This window comes from Varroa destructor, unplaced genomic scaffold (genome assembly GCF_002443255.2).
Source record: "Varroa destructor unplaced genomic scaffold, Vdes_3.0 BEIS01000004.1, whole genome shotgun sequence".
Taxonomy (NCBI): Eukaryota; Metazoa; Arthropoda; class Arachnida; order Mesostigmata; family Varroidae; genus Varroa; species Varroa destructor.
Genome location: NW_019211457.1, coordinates 37,531,943 through 37,555,836, shown reverse-complemented (window position 1 = coordinate 37,555,836; position 23,894 = coordinate 37,531,943). Strand labels below are relative to the sequence as shown.

Sequence of the window (23,894 nt, the reverse complement as noted above, 5' to 3'; positions counted from 1 at the left end):
CTCGACGCGCTCATGACTGCGATACCCTGTGACCATAGAAACCTGTCACAGCTGACCGGTGACGAGCGAAAAAGCCGCGGAGCCAATTTTTGAAACGTTCGAGTAAAACATCAGTGCAAAATGGATATCTCAACAAATTCCAACCTGTAGCGCTTGTATACGTGCGGCGTAAAGTGAATCACCTAAGTTTAACGCCAATCGTCAGCCCAACTCAGGTGGACTCAAAAAGGAGACAGCGGAGAGCCTGGTCGTTTTATTTGTCCTGGCTCAGCGCGTTTGCGGGCAAGCGGGTTTCACCTTGCACTGCTACATTTTTTGTAGCAGAATCAAGCAATCGGTTCCCGCGGCCAGTAGATATAACAACATTGGTCGTAGGATGGCTTCAACGGTTCAGTATGTCTTGGTGCGTTCCGACCTTCTTGATGATTTAAAGTGGCCCATTGGAGCCGTCATCGCACAGGTGTGTACATATAGGGGCCGAGCGATGAAATTGATATTCGTCAACAAAGCTTGCGTTCCATATGCCCTGGTTAGGAACTATTGCTTTTCATTAGCGGTAAAATATTGTTGACAAGTAAAGCAAAAGTTAATGTTGGAAACAAAAACGCGTGACTCATGTCGTGTGCCGTCGACCAACACAGGTCTACTAATGAGTTGTAATGAACGATCATTCAATGCTAAACAAAACTAACTGGATTCAGCTACTGACATATGGCTTTAGCGTAGAAACGAATTATTCCTTATAAGGTTATACTCGGACTGTGCTACGAAAGAATCGAGTGATTTTTCGTGTCTATATTACCTGGCAACTTTTTTTTAACGTATTGTCATTTCTTTTCCTGTACTCATTTACTTTCATAGGCATGCCACGCATCGACAGCGGCGCTGTATTTATTTCGCGATGACGAAAATACCAGAAAGTATACTGACAATTTAGATTCTATGCATAAGGTGAGTTTGTTGACACTTTAATGCTTTATTTGGGTAATGCCTATGTTAGAAGACCGCGAGAAGAGCAAACAGTATTTTGTCCGACAATGACATCATTCGTAAGCCGTATATTTGATATGTAGTAAAAGGCGAAAGCAGAGTCTTTCAACCATTCGTGGATGCTTGATCATGTCCTTTCGGGTCGTTCTTATCTTGAATTTAGAACCCATTAACGTCATTGCATAATATTATGTCCATTTAGGTTGTGCTCGCTTGCCCGAGCGAAAGGGAGCTTCGTGCTATTCATTTGAAGTTGACTGCTGCTTCCATCAGCCACAAACTTTGGATGGAACAACCGGAAGATATTGCGACCGCATTAGCAACAAAACCATATCCTAAAGCGGAAATTGCGTCATTTTTCAAGCATCTAAAACTCTACAAATAAATCTAATTGCACAACAATATCGGCTACAAGGAAGAGGAATATGGCGGACGAAGCAGAAGATCAGCCTCGTATCGTGTCACACTTACGTTATCTGACTCTCAAATATCTTCACTTTCGTAAATTACTCAGCTAGTAACGTGCACAGTTATTATACTTGGGTGAAAGGATATTTGAATTATACCTGCATAAGCTGTTTCCTACGTGAATTTTTTATTACTGATATCGATGTTAATATTGAACGTAATCCATACAATGCGTTAATAGATGCACGATACACTACGTAAAAATTAATTTTGCTAGCTGCATTTTGCATTTTCGATTGGATACTCTTAATTCAAGAGATTATTTATTAGCTTAATTACATTACATAGTTTCCATGGAAACCGTTTGCAGCAAAGAGCTAGAACATTTTAGCCCTAGTTAGTAGATAAGCTTTTCCGCATCTCTAGTCAAATGCGAGACCATTCATAGTAGCGTCTACTACGAACTCCTTCTATTATGTGGCCCACATGTACTCACTACAATTTACCTATCTTCAAGATAATATCAACTGAAGACACCCACGTCGTTGGGCTACATAGCCCCATAAAAAGGGGTTATATGTATTAGAAATGGGGCTATATGGCTAATGGTTCCATGCGAAGAAATGAGCCACTCTGCAGAGGTAAAAAGAAAATGATTTTTTTCGCGGGAAGAGCTATCAATGTGGCAGAAAACATAATGCTTTATAATCATTTACTGGCAACTTAGACAGGTCAAAGGGTCATCGACCATAGCTTCAGGTGAAAATGCCGCGCAGCGTGAAGCCGGCTCAAGTATTGACACAACGACGAATTGCGCTCCCTTCAAGAGATGACGAAGAATAGTAACAATATGCGCTCCGCTCTCCAAAGCTACTGCACGGAAACCTCTATAAATATAATGCTCACGTATAACTCTGGTATAAATAACTATGCGTGGTAAGTTCTGACCAATGACTATGAGTATTTGCGATGTGGTGCATGTGACGGCAATTGTTTGACTGAACGATGCGTTATGTCAATAAAGTCGCCAAAATATCCTACAAAAACAGCTATATTTGGCACGTTATTAACAATAATGACACGGGCTGCAATGCTTCAGTTTAATTTGACAGGTATACATATGCTGGTTCTAACTAATCTGAATTATATTGTGAGGCCGCTTGATCTTTTACAATTTTTCTGCTAAAAATTAACATCAGCGATATCTGGTGTGACAAGTTCGATAAAATTCTAAGAAAAAAAAAAAAGAGAGCTGTATCATATAGGCCACCTTTTGAATTTTGGTCAAGGGAAAAATTCAATAACCTGAACTGCCGAAATCTAATAATTATGATAGTTTAACAGTATTGAAATTCGAAATAAACGTCCCCGGGGATGTCTATGCAGTTTTATCGCTCCCTGTGATAGGCACCTGCGATTTTAAGAACGAAGACAACTAAAAAATATTTATATACTGATGTTCGGCTGTGTTGTTTATTGAGTCGGTATTATATGAAATTTGCTTTAAAAAAAACGTATAGGGCTAAAAACAGTTTGTTATTCATTAAATCAACGGCTAAAGCTGTTCATTTTCGCTGGTAAAGAACAAAAGGATGAAATCGAATTGCAACTGGCATTTGGCTAAATATAACAATTTTTCTATTAACATCTATAGTATAATATCAATATGCTATGAATTCTCATCTACTATATCAATGGTATCAGTACCAAAAGATTCTGAACTTCTGTGATCTCTGCAGAGGCAGTGTTGTCTAGGAAATATTTTCTTCAATAATACTCGCAGTACTTTACCCCCAAAACCCTTGCTTTTTATGGCACAATGCGAATATAATAATAATAAAGCTAATATAAATTTGCGTTTATTAAAAGTTTAGGTTTTATCGATGTTGAATATCAATATTCAATTCAATTGACAATAAGAATAGAACGATCACTCTTTTTTTAATTGTTAGCTGCGCTATAAATGATTACATGTGCGTGATAAGTGCGCAGTTACTCTGAAGCGAATATGAGCATGATGATAAATTTATACGTTATTACTATTATTATAGTACCCTAACGAAGGTAATAATGTTGAACCTGAATCTTCAGGCGCTGCCTTTAACGACCAAGCTGAAGTTATGCGTTGAAAAAATTAGAACGCATTTGCTATAAATAGATGTCGGATGTCGTGCCTGCTCTGTTAACACCTTTCCGGTCTTCGCCTCCAATTATAGTTATGCCTTATTTTCACTTCTAAAAACACCCCAGACTCCGATTTTTATTTCGCTCGCGCAGATATGGTCCTGCAGTTCCTTTTTCCGTCATTTTTCAATTAGTAATGGTATAGGGTACGATCAGTATAGACGCATACATTCCACATCGATTGCAACGAATTTTTTTTATCTAATTGGACACGATATACGTCAGCTTTCATCTATCTCTGTCCCATTGTTTAACTTCACCTGGGATATGATCTATTAGTCATTCACTGCCAGTGGCTAAATGCATCCATTTTATTATTTCCTAGACATGCGCACATTTTTTTAGCTGTATCCCAGATCGATTTTACCCCATCACGGTGTCTATGGTGTTTATCTATAGAGAAGATCGTGTGTGACTGTATCTATCATAACTGATGCCAGCTGACGACGACTAGTAGTGGGGGGCCAGCCAGACCTACTAAAGTTGTTGTCGGTCAGCGCAGTGAACTCCTTCAGTTCGGTTTCGTTACCGAAGCGTAGGCTGTTCGTTTGGTTCATGAGTCGCCTGTTCGTCCGCAGGTAAACGACGTTTGCTGTCAATGATGGTTCGGTCAGGCTGACGACGGCGACTGAGCTGTCTGCAGCGGTGTTGTCCATCGACGTATTCGTGTTGCCACTGCTGCTGGTGATGTTCTCTTCTCGTTCCGTTGTTAGTGGTGGTTAAACGTGTGCTTTTCTACTCTTACAATTTTTTTAGCGGCGTATCATTTCACTGCGTTTAGAATATAGACTGTAAGTAATCGGCTGCTATCGGTAGCCACTGGAGCAGTATCATTGACTGTTCCGGTACAATGGAATTAGAGTTCTGGTTCGATTCTCGTCCCGAATAGAGTAGGATAAGGAAGGTGGGCCCAGTGGTCGTGTGGCTTATACCGGGAAAACAGGATTTCAAAAAGGGGCCACTGGTGTCAATAACAACGGGACAAGAAACCCTAACTTATAACGATATTCTTTCGCGGTAAAAGGTAGTAGATTGCCACCGGCGCCAGTATACACAAAAAGACAGGATGACAGATGAAACTGAGCTTCTACGTGAAGAGGTGGAGCGCCTCACCCGCGAGCTCGATGAGGTCAGCCATCAGAAGGATCAGAGTGCGAGGTTTGGCCTGGTGCTTCTTGATGAAAAGGCCGCTCTTGGTCGCCGGTGTGAGGAACTCGAGTCGCACTATGAGGTTGCACAAAACGAGCTCGACATACTCCGAGAGGTAAGTGATTAGTTGGCATATTTATAATCATTTTCATGCCGATGAAAGTTGAAAGTAGCAATTCTGTGCCAACGCAACTGTTAACGGTGATTACCACAAATAAGATGGTCCTGGCCTCAAAGCCTTTTTCGGGAAGGATACTTAGCAGCAGAACTGAGTAAAGGCACGTCCTGGCCCGCCAGTTGCTTGTGCTACTGGAAAGACGTGTTGCATTGCCTATTACGTAGTGTTGTCTTCAAAGAGCGAATCACTGCATAGTAGCGTTTCAGCGTTTTCATTTAACTATGGATTACAGCCCCGCTGAATCACGTGTAATTATGGGTTAATGATTCATATTGCCGTGGTTTGACATGTGAAACGAGATGCAGTTCGTTGGAGCCCAATTTCCTAAGGGGAGAAGCTCCTAAATGCAAGGTAGCAGATTTAAAAAATCTGATTTCCTAATATTGCATGGTGTACGACGACGTTTATACAGCGCATACCAATTACATTCAACAAAAAACAATGCATTGAAAAGAGAGCAAGATATTTGTTCATAAAGACAACGAGCGACGTATCGGTGATATTTGTCGAAAATGGTCTGCATGGTACTAAAATAGTGCCAGCCGTGGCTTTTATTTTGGCCTGAACGATGTAGCCTATAGGTTAAGTACCTTACAGTTAGATGCGAAATGCGCGTCAGCTGGCGTCGTGACCAGACATTTATGTTATACAGTAACAAAATGAAATAGGATAAGTGTAAGATAAAATAGGGAAGAGGAAGTGTGGGATCATTGAAATTTTTTTGCCGGTAGTTATGCAAGTTTAGCCTCGAGCAGCTTAGTGGAGTGTATCGCATGTTGTCCCGCTCCACGTTGACACTAAAATTACGGAGTATTCTATTACTAAAACTGAAGGTACCTTTTTCTTATGTTATTCCTAATGTGCTAACAGCTGATAACAATAAGGTTGGGATTCCTGAGAGTGGGAGAAGCAAGCATACAAGAGTTAGCATTCTGGGTGTTGTCAGTGGTAACAACATCCGGCTAGACCGTTAGCAACCTCAGGGAGTTCAAAGAAGGAGTTGTTGCTTGAAGTTGATGCTGAAGCAGCTACAACAAAGTCATCCGTGCTGTGTGCTCACTAAGGTGTTCCTAGACGCATTAAATTCATGCACGGCTTTAAATGAAGTGCTAATAAGCGATCCAATGTAGATAAGAAGTGAAACAGAATTATCAGTGTAACAAGTACTGATTTACTATTAACAGTATAGTTTACAATCATACTGACCTGCTGGAGTGTTTTTCGTGTCTATACATTTCACGTTACAACATTTTAATACGCTTAGTGTTAATCACAATCGGAGGCAACCATATCAAATTGTGTTAACTATGCACCTTAACGTATGCCTTGCTAAATGTATGTCCAGCAATCTGAAATCTTTTTTTTCTCAATGCTATTTAAATTTTTATATATGTGCACTGAGACGTCTACATGCAAGAAGGTAACACACAGCTGATAGTAAATTTACAGATTTACGCAAGTTTTTAGCCACGTATTATTTTGTGGCCAGTTATAATTATGACTAAGAAAAAATGTTACAACTCATGCTTTTGTTGCATTGCATGGCGCAGGCTGCTGCAATGATAGAAGTAGTGCAACTTTCGTCTGACCAGTTCTTTAAGTTCCTTAAAGTGGGACCCGGTGACGACGCTTACAGCTACCTACTCCAAATAAACAGATCCTCTGCCATTGATACTCGTGATGCCGAAATGCGAGAACACTCATAAGGGCAAGACCAGCATGCTTAGGACATTGGTTGGGTCTGTTGTATGTTTGTTTGACTGAGCCGATCGACCTGTTACTTATGTGTGTAGCCGCTTTTTATACGTATGTCTCTAATTATCAGTTAACTGCCATCTTGCCAACCAAAGTTCAGCGATGGACAGGGTAGCAGCGACGTTGGCTTCAGCCAGCGTCGCTGCTACCTGTATAGTGTGGTCGCAGCAGTAACAACGTCACTATAAAAAGGCGGTTATATATATATATATATATGTATACATTTGTAATGTGTTGCTTTATCGAGCCGCTCTCATTGTTGAAATTCTGGCCCAGTAGATTAGTCGGTGACGGAACTAAAGCTGGGTGTCTATGAAAAGTAATGTGGGGGGCGCACCCATGGCCCGATTTACTGGTACTTCATGGTCGAGGGCGGTTAACGGCTGGCCGATAGCAGCAGCGCTACCAGTAGCGATTTGTGTGGCGAGAGATGAGCATCTGTAGTTCGGCTACAACACGATGGGGTTCCGCAGTGGCTAATAGTGTAGCACGATGGGAGTGCTCTTCCATTTGGTGGTATTCGTAGATGGCAAGCAAATCGAGAGGGAAAACGGGGGGAGAAAGGGGTATAGAATATCCTGTTACTGCTATTGCTGCTCCTGCTTCTGCTGCCGACGCGGATCATTTTCTACCAGGTGCTTTGGTAGTTTTTGATACGTCGGCTGTTATGTTCAACCGAATGTGAATAGAAGGTAGCACCAAGGGCGGATTAGTTTGAGAGGACTTGGCTAAGGATTATTAAGCCATTTCAAAAGCTGTTTTATCTACATATACAGTCGAACGAAACCATTTCTCACTACGTGCCTGCAACTACTTAAAAGTGTTATTTAGACTATCTTCGTAGCGTGAACAAAAAGAACGTAGTAGCTTGTACAACGTACATGTACGATATATACAGAAATATATGAGAAAATTGCACTGCAACTAGCAATTATATTAAATGTATATATCGTGCTTTACGGAAATGTCATACCACAAATGTTTGCACTGTCGTATCGTAGCGGTCTTCAACCATTGTCAAGATCAGAAATATGCTATTTGTTGGCGATTCCTGCTATCCATTATACGCTTGACTCCTTAGAAGCGTTTGGCAGTCTAACATAAGAAACGACTATAGATAATTTCGTCCATTTCTATTGCGTCCCTCTATTAAGCTACGAAGCCCGCTAATAAAAGATATATTATTTTTTGTGGACCTGCGCGGCTTTAGTAATGCTTGTAGCCAAAACAAGTTTGAGCAAAAATGTGCTTCGTACTCTAAACTTCACTCAATTTTTTGCTGATCATACAGATGTTTAATGGGAACGATAATAATGGTAACCATATGAGATGGACGGAATGCGAATCGGATATCTTGACCCAAAATTTAGACTGTCATTCACAGCTTTCTGCCAGCTTAACTAACTCATTAGTCTACATGCATAAGATAATATATAGTAATTGCCTACAAAGCAGTCCTCTTTCAAAATATCCCTATCAGTATAACATGTATTGTTTGGTCAACAATTGTTTTACTGGGGGTCGGTAAGGATCTTTTAGGTCGCCTCTGTGCTGCTATTTAAAAGAAGAAATTGAAATTCGTTACGGTGCTTAACGTAATTTACATATTTCGTGTTTCTGAAAGAAATTTTATCGCTCGGTCATTCAATAGAATGATCTATGAATATTTTTTAACTTGGTATTTACTGAGTGTATCGTAGTATCTCCTTCATTTTTACAAAAAAGTAGACAAGGGTCGATATCATGTTTTGCTATTAGTACCCCAGTATCGCTGATTGGCATACGATCATGCTTGGCATAAACAGTTGTCGCATTTCCTATTATTTTCGATGTTACGCTGGTCATCGTTTATAATATTTACTTTTTCCGTATTTTTTGATATGTCGAGACCCATAAAGGGTAAGTTTGCCTTAAGGGTTTAACAAAAATTGGGAAATTTCTGTTGGAACTGGCTGCTTCATAGGAGTATCAAAGAGTGTGGTGAAGACTATTATTGATTCAATTGAAACGTTTCTGATTTCGGCGTATAGGTGGATATAAGCGTTTCCTAAACATCGAACTAGTTAGGCAAGAGACCCTCTCTCTATGAAATCTAAACAGCTAAGACTTTTACAACCCGATTTTGGCAACGTTGTATTACTATTGTTGAAGTGACTACGTTTACTTTCTCTGCAACAAATAAAGAGCGCTAACTAAAGCTACCGTCACTCAAGCGGATAATCTAGGTTCCTAGCCCATTTCGCGGTAGTCGCATTTAACTATGATGGTAGATACGGCGCCTTTCTTCCTGTCCCTAGATCTACGTTAGTTGAAGCCGCAACTATGATGAGCCACGCGACAAGGTTAGTGCTGCCTATTAGGAAAAACTATTTCGTGACTTCTCCAATCAGCTTCCGCGCGGCCGGTTTGGGACTTCAGACTGACGTCGTTTAGAACTAACACTGTCCTCGTTGACGGAGTCAAAACACGGGTCATTGCTGTTCGGACATCATCTTTCATCTTCCAAAGGCATGGTTGAAGGGGGCATCGGCTTGCTTTTGAGGATTTTCACTTCACCGCTTAAGGCATCAACGCGGTGCAGCAAAGGCGCCATGTACGCCATTATTTTGCTTTCCAGTAGTGTATTAATCATATATTTCATGAACCTTTCGATTGACCAGCTTGGTACAGGTAAGTTAGGCAGTCGACCATTCCTTGCCGGTCCAGCCGGTAGCGGGTCTGTCTCATCAGCTATCCAACATGCAGTATGGAACGCTCTGTTGCATTTATTATAGCATAAGCTGAAGCCGTACAGGTTTTCATCACATCGCACACATAAGAGGATGCATCATTCTCTTCGAATGAAGGAGCCCTGTGCGCTTTTGGCCGCATAAAAATCGAGGTGCTGAAAATACTGCTGCGTTGGCCACCGCAGCTGTCCCAGTAGTCGTGATTCTACTGCGAAAAAACTTAATCCACGGGCGAAGTTTGAAGAAATCTTGCGTAAGCCTAAGTGGCGATTTCACTGACACTTTTTACGACATGCACGGTTCAGAAACTTCCATTAATAAAGGCTTAGCATTTTCCACGCTCATCAAGCACGGGGTTGCGATCAACCGATTGACATCAAAACGTTCTGGATTCGATCTGCGAAATGAGTACGGAGGTACACTTAATGATATCTGTAAAACGTTACAAAATGCGAGTTATCATTGCAAAGCAGTAGAGTGGTTACGAAAAATGTCGGTAGATGCGCAAAGAGGTAACGCTGCAATAGCAATAAGCGCTTTATTTCTCAGGGTCAACCTTTTCGTGGTAACATATAAGTGATACAGGCATTTAAAGCGTTTCACATAACTAGACACCCGCGACATATACTGGATGAACTATATATTACTTAAGGAGATTAAGTTTCAATGCGTTTACGTCGGAACATTATTATTTATTTTATTATGTCTGCGATATACGATGTCCTCGTTAGCCAACTTGATATGAATAGAAAACAGGGATATTTATATGAATGCAATACAAATGTATATTTTTATTAATAGACATTTGTATTACACTTGATTCATATGATGGATGTATTGAAATAAGGGCGTTAGGCAATACTTTTATGTGCTAACGAAAAATGTTTTCCCGCATACATGAGTTTGATAAAAATTAAACAACGAGGACTATGGAATTGTACATGCATTGAGTAAATCTGATAGAAAGGATACGGATTACTGCTGGTGAAGAATAATGAGAATGATTTCTACAAAGCACCTGTAGATGGTTATAGATATACGGTATTCCACCTACTGTTTATCCGCATATTGCATTAACCAAAGATCTTTGTTTACTTACAGGCACTACGGAAAGTGGAAACATCCCAAAGACTTTCTGCAACAACCGGTATAGAACAAGAAGATTCCCTTTTGCAGGAGTCTGCCCAGAAGGAGGCCTCGCTGACTTCGAGTCTTCAAGAACTTGAAAAGGAGCTTAAGTCAGTGAGACAGGAGCTGGGTAGGGTCACCGCGGAGAGGGACCGTGTTCTGGCGGACAGCGTTGAAATCAAAGAAAGTTACAGTAAAAGTGATTGGGAAAGGAAAAACTTGCGCTCGGAATTGAAGGATGTAAAACTGCGCGAACAGCGATTGCTCTGTGACAACAACGAGCTTGAAGAGGAAAATATTGGCCTACAAAAGCAGGTTTCTGTGTTGAAACAAAGCCAAGTTGAATTTGAAGTGTTCAAACATGAAGCGAGAAGGCTCGCTGAAGAAGTTGAGTCGCTGCAGGGCCAAACCGAGGAACTACACACACTCAAAGGTATTTGGCTTTTCTTTACTGTAATGTGGTTTTTGGAGGCTGCAGTTTTTGTATAGTTAGATTACTCTTTGAAATGCAATAATCAGGCGCTCTAAGATATGACCACCTGGTGGCGCCGGTTATTGTATACTGAGGTCAATGAGATTGAGCTGGATCCTGACGAGCGTAACGTTAACGTTAAGAACCGAAAACGTACAAGAAATGGACAACTAAGAATACTAATTATATGGTATAGGTATACTAGGTAGGTTGACTATCTATATGGAAAAGTGTATACATAGCGCCGCTCTTGTCAAGCATAGAAAAAAAATACTGAATTCTGTAAGTGTTTCGATTAACTGCGCCGAAGAACACACTGTCAACTCCACCAATGCAAGTCGAAGTTCTCTAATCAAACACCACTCATGGTTAAGTACGTACGTATACACTAACGAAGAAGTCAACGTTGGTTCAAAACGAACGATTGACAACGTCGGGTTCATTTTAATCACCAACGAGGTTCTTTTTCCTCTAATTAAATTTACTTTCGTACGACAGGAGAACGACAGCCAAATCTTTTACAAATATGTAATAGTAAAAAACTTAAGTTGACGACAATAGAAATAAAGACAAAACTTTAAAGAAAAAGCCGGGGAAGGCTTTAAATGTATGGATATTGATGAAAATAACATCTCCTTATACCTGGTATTTTTTTCTTCATATAAAGGAATGAATTAGCACAGCACTTTGTTGTCTCAACTGGAAATAGGTTTAGCATATCTGACTATCCATAAGAAGCTTTGGGATCCTACCGGACGGATCAAAATTGCCAAGTGGAAAAACTGTATCCAAAACGTGAAAGAAAATAGTGACTAAAATTAGTAGAATGCATCATCTCCGACTTGTAGACTTTGTTAGAGACATAGCCTTCTATCTTCTCCGTAGGCATCCATTTAAAAAACACCCATATGTTTAAGCAAAGGAAAATGGTATTCAGAAGTAAACCTAGAAAAAACGTAAACCGCGAGACAACAATTGAATGCGGCCCAAAGGCGTTAAACTCGGATAAGATCTCATTTCAAGCAATATAGATATTAGTTCGAGAATAGCCTGCATTTTAGAGGATTAGTAGATCGTCTCCTCCGGAAAAATCATTTCGTACTGTGTGGAAAGACTCGGATCTTATACTGAAACAAATAGACAGAACTGGACCGACAGCTCAGGATTCGTTATGTATGCTAAACACTAACTAAGATGATGGAATATATAATTATAAATAGGTTGGAGCGGAGGATAGGAAGAATAAAGGCAATATTAGGCTCCCGGAATGGACTCACCGAATAAAAACCTAACTTCAAAGTGTGTATAGAACTTCTAAGATACTCGAAACAGTGTTTTATGCTTTTTATTCTATTAGATATTAAAAACGTATTAAACACAGCTAATTGGAAAGTTCCTTCGTACCTCAAGAAATTCATCTCATTCTATGTAGAATGCAGCACAGTAGATACAAGGAGATAAAGAATAAAAATAATAGCGAAGGTATCGTAGTAGTTCGTACTGTTTAAACGTGCCAGAAATGCTTTAGGGAATTGAGCGTACTTTATTTACTGATATTTCTGTCCGGATAAAGGCAAAAACAGAAGAGGATCTCATAATTATGCGGCTGCGTCCCGGCAGTCCTGAGGATCTGTATAGAAGAGCACTACCATAAGACTGCAGCGTAGGAGTGTGAATGAATATCTGTCCCTTCGAATTTAGTAAATATACAATAGAAATTAAAGAGCGTTAATTATTTGGGGGTTATCCTTAATAATGTATATATTGAGCAAGTAGCAAGAAAAAATGTGAAAAAGGAGGTCTTTATCTCAGTATGTTAGTGCCTTAACAAGTGTGAGAAGCAACGGAAGGAACAAAACTCCTATTGGCTACCACGACGGGGTCGGTCGCACCTTACACCAGTTCTATTTGGGCGGACACCTGGGCCCTTGATCAAAGGAATGTAAGTACGCTGCTAGCAGGTCGAAAAGCGGTTCCAGTACGAGTGGTACGAGCATACAGAGCTTCATTTACTGTACATTTGCCAGCAAGAATGATCTCGTGAATTCTCTCTGCGGAGGAAGAAGTCGAGTAATGTCCTGTTGAAAACAGTGATCCCCAGACGACCCGGGCGAGTGCATTACGCAAGTTAGAAGAAGATAGGTCACAGGCTAGACTTAAAGACGCCTGCGGATGATACATCCATGCATTTATTAAAAACAAACGTACATGGTATAGTAGACATTTTGGTGAGCTTATTAACCATGTAATTGAAGTGTTAAATGGCCAGTGGTAAACCTCATAATTCACTACTATACAAGCCTTAATGGTCCGTAAAACGCGAGTTGCTAACTGCCGGTTATCTGAATTTTGAAATAAACCCGAACGAAACATAAACGAAGACGGAAGTCGGAAGAAATCAGAACATCTCCTAAGAAACAATAAAGACTCTATATCCTTTCTCTGGATGTTTTCGCTGCAACATGCATAGCCTTCCGAGCTTTGATGGTAGCCAGCTGCGGAGTATAGAGGTTTATTATACTTTCAAACACAGACCGAGTCCTACACATACGTTTTTATACAGACTACTTAAGGAAACAGCTCCGCGTATCCCAAAAAACTGGCAAATGTGTTTGTATACACCCCCTTAAAAAACTTACTGGCACTAAAGTGATGCGTAGAGCCCTTCAGTTCGGCTTCCAGTAAAGTTGGTTATTGGTTCTTGAACAATCGGTTGTAAAACCGCTGTGTAAACGATAGTGAGGCATAAATCTCACAATAAAGAGTTGTCAGGTTATTCAACATAAATAAAACATGCTCAGTCTCTGATAATATCGAATATATAGAGAGGGACAATTCCTGTTAATAAGAGATGTATCCCAATTAGGGCACTGAGATTGTATTATACGGCACTTGAAAGGACAAGCATACGATCTTGTTCTCTAGGAGTGAATATTGATGTTTTGCGAAAGCTGAAACCAGTGAACTAGATACCCTTACCTGAAGGGTAAGGCTGGATTCTTTAGACAGAATGAGGTTGCATGGGACAAAACGGCTGTACACATCGCTGGCTAAATAGTTTTTTAAATGGAATGTTACAGGTCTCGCTGAGAAACAACTTGAAGAAGCCCTTGAAGCGCTACAAAGTGAGCGCGAACAGAAGTATACCCTCAAGAAGGAGTTGGATCAACGCGAACAGGCTGCTGCGCATTCCGGAAACCTTGCAGGATTGCGGCTTGATCTAGCAGAAGGTGCGACCGATGACAAGATTCGACCATCTACTGTCGGTGACCTATTCAGCGAATTACATCTGACTGAGATTCGGAAGCTGGAAAAGCAACTCGAGACTATCGAGCTGGAAAAAGAGTCGCTAGCAAAGACGCTTGATGACGCCAAGCTTGAGCTAGAACAAAGTCGATCCGAACTCGAAGAAAAGCAAAGCAAACTTTTGTCTTTTGGTCAGCGCATTGATGCTATCGTTATGCAAGCGGAGAATGAAGCCAACGCGAAATCGGCAGGTCTGCTGTCCACATTGAAACGGGTTCAAAATGACCTGTCAAGTTCGGACGGAGCTGCTAGCACCGAAGGAGGCGAGAATGTGCTATTTAAAGATCAAGTCGCCAACCTCATGAACAAGATCTCGACGTACGAGCAGCAGATCTCTGATCTTGATGAGGACTTGAAAATCTTGGAAAATATTGGAGATACTTTCCTGACCAATATTGTCTCCGCTCTTGAGGACATTGCATCTGTTCAGGAGGATGTCGCTCAGTTGTATCATCACGTGTGCACACTTAATGGGCAGACGCCGAACCGAGTCGTTCTGGACCACGCAAAGGGAGAGCAAAAAGAAGGTCACAAGAGTCGGGTTGAGGTACTTGCTGATAACCTACAAACAAATAACTGTCGGCAGTTGGCCTTTAAACGTGTGGATCCTAGCCAAGTCAAAGCACAAGTAGAAACCTTGAAGGATCAGGTGAAGTTTCTCAAAGAAGCCGTCGAAAGCGCACTGGGTAATCCGCATAAGCTTATAGGAGCAGGTGGCGTCAACTCGGGCTCCACCTCACTCGAGGAGGGCGACCCACAGGAGCAGATCATCAAGCTCAAGTCGCTACTTTCAACTAAACGGGAACAAATCGCTACGTTACGTGCCGTGCTTAAGGCCAATAAGCAAACAGCCGAAGTGGCACTGGCCAATTTGAAGAGCAAGTACGAGACGGAAAAGGCGATCGTATCTGAAACGATGCAGAAGCTGCGGCACGAGCTCAAGAGTCTAAAGGAGGACGCTGCGACTTTCGCATCGTTGAGGGCGATGTTCGCCGCCCGCTGCGAAGAATATGTCGCACAACTCGACGAACTACAGCGACAACTGGGCGCTGCAGAAGAGGAAAAAAAAACGCTCAACTCGCTGCTCCGTATGGCCATCCAACAGAAACTTGCGCTTACCCAGCGACTTGAGGACCTTGAGATGGATCGAGAGAGGTCCCACCTCCGCAGGTTACTAGTCTACACTTCACTCATACCTTTGGTTGCAGTGGTTCTGTATTACATTGTGATAGCTTCGGAGAATACTTTGCCATTGGCTAATACAGACGTTTACAAGGCCACTTCCTAGCGAAAAAAAAAACTGGATTATTTTCAAGAGCATCACTTGTTTCTTTCCAAGAAAGCTAAAGTTGAAATAAATAATTTAGTCTTCTATTGAGTGGCTGATTTTCCGATGACAAGACTACTGATTTAAATGAATTCATTTTATGTTGAAGTGGAAGCTGTGGCTGTTTTGAGCTTCTATGTTTATTCTTGTTTTAAAGATCTTATAATATTATAAACTTCGCGATTTTAAAGGAGCATTTTCAGAAATTACAGGACTGATTAACAAGCTCTAAAATTTACACAGCTGCGGTGAAACTAAATAGACTATAAGAACTTCCGCAAATGTGGCGCCCTAACAACAGCCTCCCATTTTATCCTAAACAAAGATCACAACAGCTAACGGAATTGCAATTTTGTGTGCAAACGATGTTGTAATTTTCAGGTCTGGGTCAGCTACGGCCTCGCCCCGAGTAGCGCGTAGCACCCCCCGCGGTAGCCCACACCACAGTTCATTGCCGTTCTTCAACAATCAACGACAGCAGCCTAGACAGTCGGGGGACTTCTGAGCAGGCTGCGCCGCCTATTCTAACCACCGAAACCCCCCACAATAAGTTCTATAACGTATATCTAATATACGCAGCACCAGAATAAATTACATGAGTTGGAGGTTCAAATAGCCTTCAGGCACAACAGCAGGGCAACAACGATTACAAACAACTGCAGGCAATTGAGGCAAACTAAGATCAACAGGGCTTAATTTGCCTGAATCAGGTTAGCTAGTACCACAACCCAGATCGACGTTGATTACGATTCAACACTCAATAGTATCCTTTTCCGTGCAGTACATTCTAAAGGAAACAATTGAGGGTCTCTAAGTGAGAGAAAAATGAGCACGATCTGGAGTACCTTTTTGGAAGTAATCTTGCATTATGTGCGTGAATCCTCTGGAGGACATTCCTTGGACGTGAACCAGGGAGTCTTTAGGGTGAATTGATAATTAATCTTTGGGTTAGGTTGCACCTAGATAAGGAAATATGTAAGGATAAAATTTGACTCAGAGAAAAAAGAACCAGACACCGCAAGTGATTTTCGAACACCAGCAACCGTGCACCACCGATTGCGTAGATGACAGCGAACAGCATGAAACCCTCTGAATCAATGAAAAAACAGAAACTAACCTGCGTTTACCAGAAACTACAGAATATATATGGTTATAAAAAGTATTACTAACTATACGAAAAGGTTGCATTGTAACCGTGCGAACAAACAAGCCAAATGGAAGCTCTGCGATCGCGACTTCAGCCCATCGTCTGTTCTCCGTTAATGAAGAGACTTCGTTGACCATCTCGCATCCAATTCCTTACGCGAATGGGTTCACCGATCTGTTATCGAAATGGGGAACTCTTTGACGCGGACGTTCCTATGCGCCATTATACAATATTTTGTAGATTTTAGTTTGGTATTTATTTATTGATCGGATGTGGTCATCATTACGTTGGCAGATCTGGTGTTGACTGCCGCAATAGTGAGATACTTAACAGTTTATTGTTGGCTAACAATCGGAATGGACCTTAACTAAGATAACAAGATACCTACATCTACATCTGTGTGACATTAATGCTTTTGTTGCCCCTTCTGTCACGCTTTCCTTCTCCCAAAGTAAGAATCACCGGTTATTGGTGCCCTTTTGTATTTTGATTATCAAATCTTATTGGTGCTGTTTTATATTTATTATAACCAGCAAAACGCTGTTAGCGTATACGTTTACATGACATAGAAGCAAGAAAAAGTTATTAGCATTCCAAGCAGAGCTTGAGGTAATTTATTACCTAAGTTCTATTAGGGGATATTTATTTGGCAATCCCGTCTTCATTGTTTGTGTTCTGTAAGCGTATGGCGTAACTTAGATTGTACTTAGATTAGAGTTCCAGATTGTAGCTCTGTGTTAATTCAGACTGAAGCGTCCAGATCCAATAATTAATATTCTAAAGATCTTGGGTTGGATTACAAGGTTACAATATCCGTTTGTAAAAGAAGGATACTTTATTTATAAAACAAACGAACGCTAATTGTGCAAACTTGAGTAAGATCTAATTTAGCAGTAATTGAACCAATAAATAGTATAGCACGATAATGTACGGCAACCTTTGTACAGCAATGTCCTAATTTTATAATACCCTATTTCCAAATAGACATTTCCTGATATCCAATAGTTTAGGTGTTTACTGCAACCGATCTTATTGATGTACTTAATTAATTGAATGAAACTGCTAGATGCTTTTGCTATTCTAATCTTAGCAGCAGCACTTAAAACCACGGAGGCTAATTAGCCTTAAGTCTCTGTTTATAATTATTATAAAATATATAGGTAGATATAAGAAAAACACCAACTACTAGTGGTAAAATATATATAGAAGAGACATGACAAATATCTGCACAGTATGATATAATTTATAGTAATTAAGTGACAATTGATATTTATTACTATTGTAATATTATTACTGCATCACAGTAATAATTATTACCATAGTAACTTAATAAATGAAAAAATTGTGTTCCGCGTAGCTTTTGTTGATGTTTCAGAAAACGACAAAAGCCTGTAACTGTTGTGATACGATAAGACGAGTGGCTTACAATATTGTCATTGCTATATCGTAACTACTACTATAAAGAGATAAATCAAGAAAACCCCAGGCAGGAATACCTCGCTCCAAAATATTTATTAATACTACTATCAATATAAATAAAAATTAACGTAACTAATTTACTATTGCTTATGTAAATAAATATGCTTATGGAGATGAGCACGCATGATGACTATATGCTTCGTTTATCCTTTGAGAAACATACACTTGCAGTGCAAACTTGCGTCACGTGTCGACATGATCAGTGAATGAGAAACTGATGATTGACCATATCTTTATAGACTAGACCACTTATTACGAGAACGAAGAAATCTACTTGAGGCGTGATGGTGGTGGGTTTTGTATATTATATTATATATAATGATAATATATCAATGATAATTGATGTTCTTAGAGAAAAGGAGACGGTCATGGTAATTTTTGATTATGGCACATTACTGATGATAACGATTACTATTGCTTTGACATCCAAACATGATCGTTATCATTATGATTATTACTAGCATTGTAATAATAAAAATAACGCAAAAGATAACGAAAAAATTATACGGTTACTAACGTTATTGCAACAGTTCGGTGAAGTTATCGTAATAAATCAATTGAGAGTAGCTGATGCGAAGCTGTACCTCTTACCGATTATGACGGCAATGGATGAAGATGATTTGAATTCGGGGATTCTCACAACTGCGGTTATAGAGGCGGGAAAAAGAACGAGAAAGAAAGTAAGAGACACAGAAAAAAGCCAGAGAAAGAGGAAATAATCTGGAATCGGGATGGATGATTGTACACACTTTTTTAGCGATAAGAAATAAAACCGTTGAAAGCCCACTTAATATCTCATCTGTTACTATAATTATGCTTATAGGAGCTTCGTTACACTGCACTACCTATCTGAAACAAAGTTGAATGCTTCCGATGAGTGTCTAAAGTGAAATTAGCGCTTGAAACCATATCCCAGAGAACGTCTCATCAAAAGCATATAACTTGCATGGGAGGTCGCTATTAAAGCCATTCAAGTAGTATCCGATAGGATCACGTAATTATATGTACGCACCATCAAAAGATGTTAGAGAACTCTTGTGGCTAATATACAGGCGCATCTCTGAAGATGTCTTCGTTAAACGGCGTGGCGATGAAAAGTAAACCGAAGTTTAATTTTAATTTTGAAGGTAATTTTTTGAAACGTTTGTTCTTATTATATATGGCAATGGCGACTTTAAGCAAAAATGTTAGCAAACGAAGAACCATACGCTTTTTTTTGGAGGACTCATTTTTTATGCATAAAAGGTATCACTTTTATCAACGCCAACTAAAGGTTTCCTGAAATGGAATCATTAACCGGGGTTTCGCCTTAAAATGTAAAGACGAAGAGTATTGGCCGAGAAACAAGCGTAATCGCTGTGCTGTATATATATATATATATATATATATATATATTATATAACACTACAACTCAAGAAGACGCTTTTCTGACACATTATAACTTGACTGTTTTTATTCACATTTTATACAAATTTACATCACAATGGAGGTCGTACACTCAATGAGGTATATTGTTATTCGTCATTACCACAAAACATAATTTATTTCTAAAGCTATAATTAATGAAAGGTTACGATGTTTTCAGAATTGATAATCTTTCTTTACTACTTGAATACACAGCTTCATTAGAACGAATGCAAGAAATGATACACCACAATGGCACGATTCTTACCGAGATGCCTTTCCCTAAGGACGTCTATACAATGCTATTTAAATTGAGTGAATTATTAGCTAAAGCACGCCGAGTTAAACTAGCGTTCGAGTTCCAGACTAAGCTAAATATTCGAAATTCAGTATATGTTTTAACTTTTCACTTCAATTCAAGACTTCATTATAGAACTTGCGCTCCCCAACCTACCGGAGTCTCCTCAATGAGCACCTCTCCATCGCACACCACGAGACTTGTCTGGTGCTCTTCATTGCGCAGTAGCTTGACTTTCTTTGCTTTTAACCCTCTTCTACCACCTATATGAGCGTTCCCATTATTCCGGGGTTGCTTTTTTCCTTGGCTCGAATAAATAAATTTTCGACGCATTCGCACGTGCTTACGTCGACGAGCTTTGAGTACGGCACGTCGAACATCTCTAACCGCCTCAATGCCATGTAGCTCTTGTATATGTGTCATAAGGTCGTGTTCTGTGTAACAGTGTTCTGCACATACTGCACACGTTCGTAGATTTTGGTGCACGAGTCGCAGTTCGGCACGCCGAAGGTCTCCAGATGATTTTGCCTCGAGGTTAGACAGGAAACAAACATTTGGGCTGCCAAAACTGTGATGTTCACGCAGATGGTTCAACAGTAGTTCAGGTATCTTGAAACTGTGCGTGCAGTGTAAGCAAGCAAAAGCGCGCTCTTCCCGATGTACCATGAGGTGGCGAAGCAGCAGAGAATAAGTACCGGAAAAGAAACGGCACAATGGGCAGATGGTATACACTCGATTTACAACCTGTTTGTAGCGTCTTACAATCTTTTCGATTGGTCCCAGCGCCTCCTGTCGTATTGGCCGGCGTTTAGCTCGGCGCCACCGCCCCCTTTCAGTGAAAAAACGGGACGATAAGACATGTGCGGCGGCTTTTTTAGCCTCCGCGTTATAGGACGCAGCCTGCGAATCGCTTCTCTCGGACGTTGTAACGCAGTACTGTTCTTGTTGTGATATATATAATTTATACTCTGTGGGTTGTACGTACTGAACCTGGTGTTGTTCGCCTTGCAACCCTGAATGAAGTGCTTCCGAAACCGAAGATACAGCAGCTTCTAGAAAATCTTGCTCGATCTCCTTAAATAAATACGTATAACTTTTACAAACATACTAATAATTAGATTGCCAACGCTGCATAGTTTCTATCTTACGGTCATGAGCTAAACAGAAAACAGTAATGACACATAAGCAGAGTATAATAGTCTTATAAACACGGAAACGTTCAATTGCCTTCCTTTTTTTTCTTGTATCTATGTAGGTGTACTGCTTTTCAAGACAAAAACAAGTGAACATACATACGTACCTGTTGAGTAGTCTCGATATCTTGATTCTCAACTGTGGCCGTTGCGACCACTTCTTCCTCTGTATACGTCTCAACAAAGAATCCCTCAGGCACTTGCTCATGATTGAGTAATGTTTCCTGTCGTCCCATGCTTCCCCGCGGTGGCAACTCAAAATATTTAGGCTGAGCACCCATATTATCAAGAATGTCTGGACGCGTCTCACGCGTCCATTTGATCTGGAAAACCTTTATTACAGAGCGACATAAAGACAATTGTAGTCAAGTAGGGTAACTGATGTCATATTTAAGCCAAAACATCGTTGTTATTATCCATGTCTTGTAAAGCATACCTTTGACGACTTAAATTCTTCGCTATCAACTTGACACGGAGTTGACACCTTGGCCAATGCAGCACGGAAGCGCTGTTTAGATTCCATCCAATACTGCGGGTGGGTCTCTACCACGTCTCGTTTTTTAAGGCGGTCCCATTCACGAAAGACAATGCAATCATCGACGCGCCACTCGGCGCCATTTTTGTGTGACCAACTCATGGCAAAGGTGCCGGATGAACGATCGACCTGAACAGAATTTCAAATTTTTTAAACAGCCTGCTATATTACTAAAGAATATAACAATATGTTTCAAGACATCTGAATTCCACTGATATGCAGAGTGCATCCGTTCGTTATACGGATAAAGCTCTAATAAGATCTCCTGCAAATGGCACGGATATCAAATGGTCTAGCACAATGATTCTCTCAGGGTATCTAAAAAGTTATACGGCATACAGGAAACTCACCGTTTCCGGAAAGTCCCGTACGATTTATGCTCATTCTTACTTCTATAAATATTTATATTCAGATAGAAGCGTATGTTTAAATAAAAAATAGGCAAAATCATTTGTCAAAAATGTGTTTTAAATAACATCTAACTTTAGTTCTAGCAGACAGACGTCTGACGTATACTATAGTACTTCCTTGTGCATTTTTTTGTTTTCTAGCATTGAAATATATCTTACTACTTAGGTATGTGGTAACATAATAAAACAAGAATACACGTTTTTTTTTTAAAAAAAAGTCAGGCTTTGATGAGCTTTCTGTAAAGACTGCAGAATTTGTAGAGCACCGAGTGTCTTCGATGTCGTCCTGCAATTTAAATCCATAATAACCATAACTTACGACGATTTCATGCGGAGCTTTAAACTGATACCTAAAAATTATGGAGCGTGCGACATAAGGGTTATATTAAGGTGATAAATGCTGCTTACCCATACGAGTCGATTACCAAAGGTTCCATTGTCAAGATGCGGCAAAAGAAAATCTTGAATAAGCTTTGGTCCTTTCTTTTGTGACTGCGCCGGCGTGCGTCGTCGAGACTTCATGAGGCGAGCTTCAGAGTTAGCGGTAGACCGACTAATATAACAACCAAAATACGAATACACACGCATTATAGCATAACTATTTTTGTATCGAATAGCACAGCCCTTATGGTAAAGATTGTCCGGGTGCGTACCAATACGAGTGAAGTTTAATAAACTGGCTGTTTTATCAGAAATTTAGCATTTTTACATCGATTCATTTTTTATATAAGCCTAGATAGAAATGACGTATCTGTTCTACTTCAGCACTTGTATCAGCATTTTTTTAGACAAAATATTAGGTAATAATGTGTACTATAAAGGTCTCAATAAAATCATAGCATAATTACACAGTTTTTAGCAAAATGGCAATGTATTTAGCGCTTAAGAAGTTGATACATTACGTGCATTTTCAAAAAAATTTATTATATCTCATTTTTCAACTTAGATCATTTAGGCTACACGGAGCACGAAACCCTACGCGTCTACTTAGCTCATTCTAAGTAATTTAATCGCATGCGTATGAGCACTTTATCCTTAAATATAGTTAAGTTTTGGTAACTTGCGGTATCTAGGAATTCATAATTACTTTTCATAATCCATGGACTTTTGCAATGATGGACAAATCCGGTTACGGCCATAGCCTATACCCAAGCCGGATAAATATTCGACTGAAGTATTTCTCGAGGCTCCACCTGCTTTTTTGACGACAAGCACTTCCTGTTCGTTCACCATCACGAACCGTGTATCCGCTGGCTTTTCGGTATCTTCCGTTTCGTTATTAGCATCTTCGAAAATCTCATTTAAGCCTTCCGCATTATCTTGAACCTCAACCACCGACTCTTCCTGCATTAGGCAACGTATGTACAGTAATGCGTACGACAAAGTTGTTTAATTTGTATTCAGCGGTTAATGCTAAGGAACGCGTTATCGTAAATGGGCTGTAAGCAAATGTACTGCTAATATAAAATGGTATCCCATATAACAAACAATACAATCTTTCATGAAAATCCTTCGTAGCACAGTGCGCTCAAACTAGAGCGTCATGTATATGTTCACCCTCACCTGGTGTTCGACTTCTTCGGTCTGATTCAAGTGTTCTTCACCGTCTTCTACGTATATAATATCGGTTGCATCCGCTAAATTTTCTTCTGGCTGGTTTTCTTGTTCAGTTTCTAAACCCTGTACGTCATCCTGCAGTCCAGGGTACAAAACCACCGTAGTTCCATCGGCCCTCTGGCAAATTGATACTTCAGACTCAGGAATGACCTATAATACATAAAGATACAGTAGATTGGCTCTTT

At 40.2% G+C, this 23,894-nt stretch overlaps 3 protein-coding genes across 10 annotated transcripts in view; 2 read left to right on the top strand and 1 right to left on the bottom strand.

The window, feature by feature from the left end:
- The first annotated feature begins 86 nt into the window (after positions 1–86).
- Positions 87–2,450, top strand: LOC111249256 (putative peptidyl-tRNA hydrolase PTRHD1). The gene is made up of 3 exons (XM_022802869.2): positions 87–460; positions 862–951; positions 1,193–2,450. Exons 1-3 carry the CDS (start codon positions 377–379, stop codon positions 1,373–1,375), a joined length of 357 nt encoding a protein of 118 aa, XP_022658604.1. The 5' UTR covers positions 87–376; the 3' UTR covers positions 1,376–2,450.
- Positions 2,451–3,339: 889 nt separating this feature from the next.
- Positions 3,340–19,038, top strand: BicD (Microtubule-associated protein Bicaudal D). 4 transcript variants are annotated; one of them, XM_022801948.2, is made up of 5 exons: positions 3,340–4,160; positions 4,607–4,846; positions 10,495–10,954; positions 14,074–15,469; positions 16,008–19,038. In XM_022801948.2, the coding sequence occupies exons 2-5, from the start codon at positions 4,649–4,651 to the stop codon at positions 16,129–16,131; spliced, it is 2,178 nt and encodes a 725-aa protein (XP_022657683.1). In that variant the 5' UTR covers positions 3,340–4,160; positions 4,607–4,648; the 3' UTR covers positions 16,132–19,038. The 4 variants fall into 4 exon arrangements, with proteins under 4 accessions (XP_022657683.1, XP_022657682.1, XP_022657678.1 ...); XM_022801947.2 differs by having other exon boundaries at positions 3,340–4,266; XM_022801943.2 differs by having other exon boundaries at positions 3,340–4,290.
- A 637-nt stretch (positions 19,039–19,675) lies between these two features.
- The window catches only part of LOC111248883 (uncharacterized), a 6,369-nt gene continuing 2,150 nt past the window's right edge, over positions 19,676–23,894 (bottom strand). For 2 of the 5 annotated variants that reach the window (XM_022801949.2, XM_086987498.1), the window contains exons 3-8: positions 23,656–23,859; positions 23,180–23,436; positions 22,501–22,645; positions 21,584–21,811; positions 21,255–21,479; positions 19,676–21,028 (exon numbers count right to left, since the gene is read on the bottom strand). In XM_022801949.2, coding sequence (XP_022657684.1) covers positions 20,084–21,028; positions 21,255–21,479; positions 21,584–21,811; positions 22,501–22,645; positions 23,180–23,436; positions 23,656–23,859 — 2,004 coding nt within the window. In that variant the 3' untranslated portion in view covers positions 19,676–20,083. The remainder of the gene's footprint in view (positions 21,029–21,254; positions 21,480–21,583; positions 21,812–22,500; positions 22,646–23,179; positions 23,437–23,655; positions 23,860–23,894) is intronic. The other 3 variants (XM_086987499.1, XM_022801951.2, XM_022801950.2) reach the window with 3 other exon arrangements.

Excerpts from the sequence above, each read along its gene's own strand:
- LOC111249256 (XM_022802869.2), top strand. The coding sequence starts at position 377 with ATGGCTTCAACGGTTCAGTATGTCTTGGTGCGTTCCGACCTTCTTGAT. Across the intron at positions 461-861 it reads TTGGAGCCGTCATCGCACAG|GCATGCCACGCATCGACAGC; the intron begins GTGTGTACATAT and ends TTACTTTCATAG. Across the intron at positions 952-1,192 it reads ATTTAGATTCTATGCATAAG|GTTGTGCTCGCTTGCCCGAG; the intron begins GTGAGTTTGTTG and ends ATGTCCATTTAG.
- BicD (XM_022801943.2), top strand. The coding sequence starts at position 4,270 with ATGTTCTCTTCTCGTTCCGTT. Across the intron at positions 4,847-10,494 it reads AGCTCGACATACTCCGAGAG|GCACTACGGAAAGTGGAAAC; the intron begins GTAAGTGATTAG and ends GTTTACTTACAG. Across the intron at positions 15,470-16,007 it reads GAGAGGTCCCACCTCCGCAG|GTCTGGGTCAGCTACGGCCT; the intron begins GTTACTAGTCTA and ends TGTAATTTTCAG.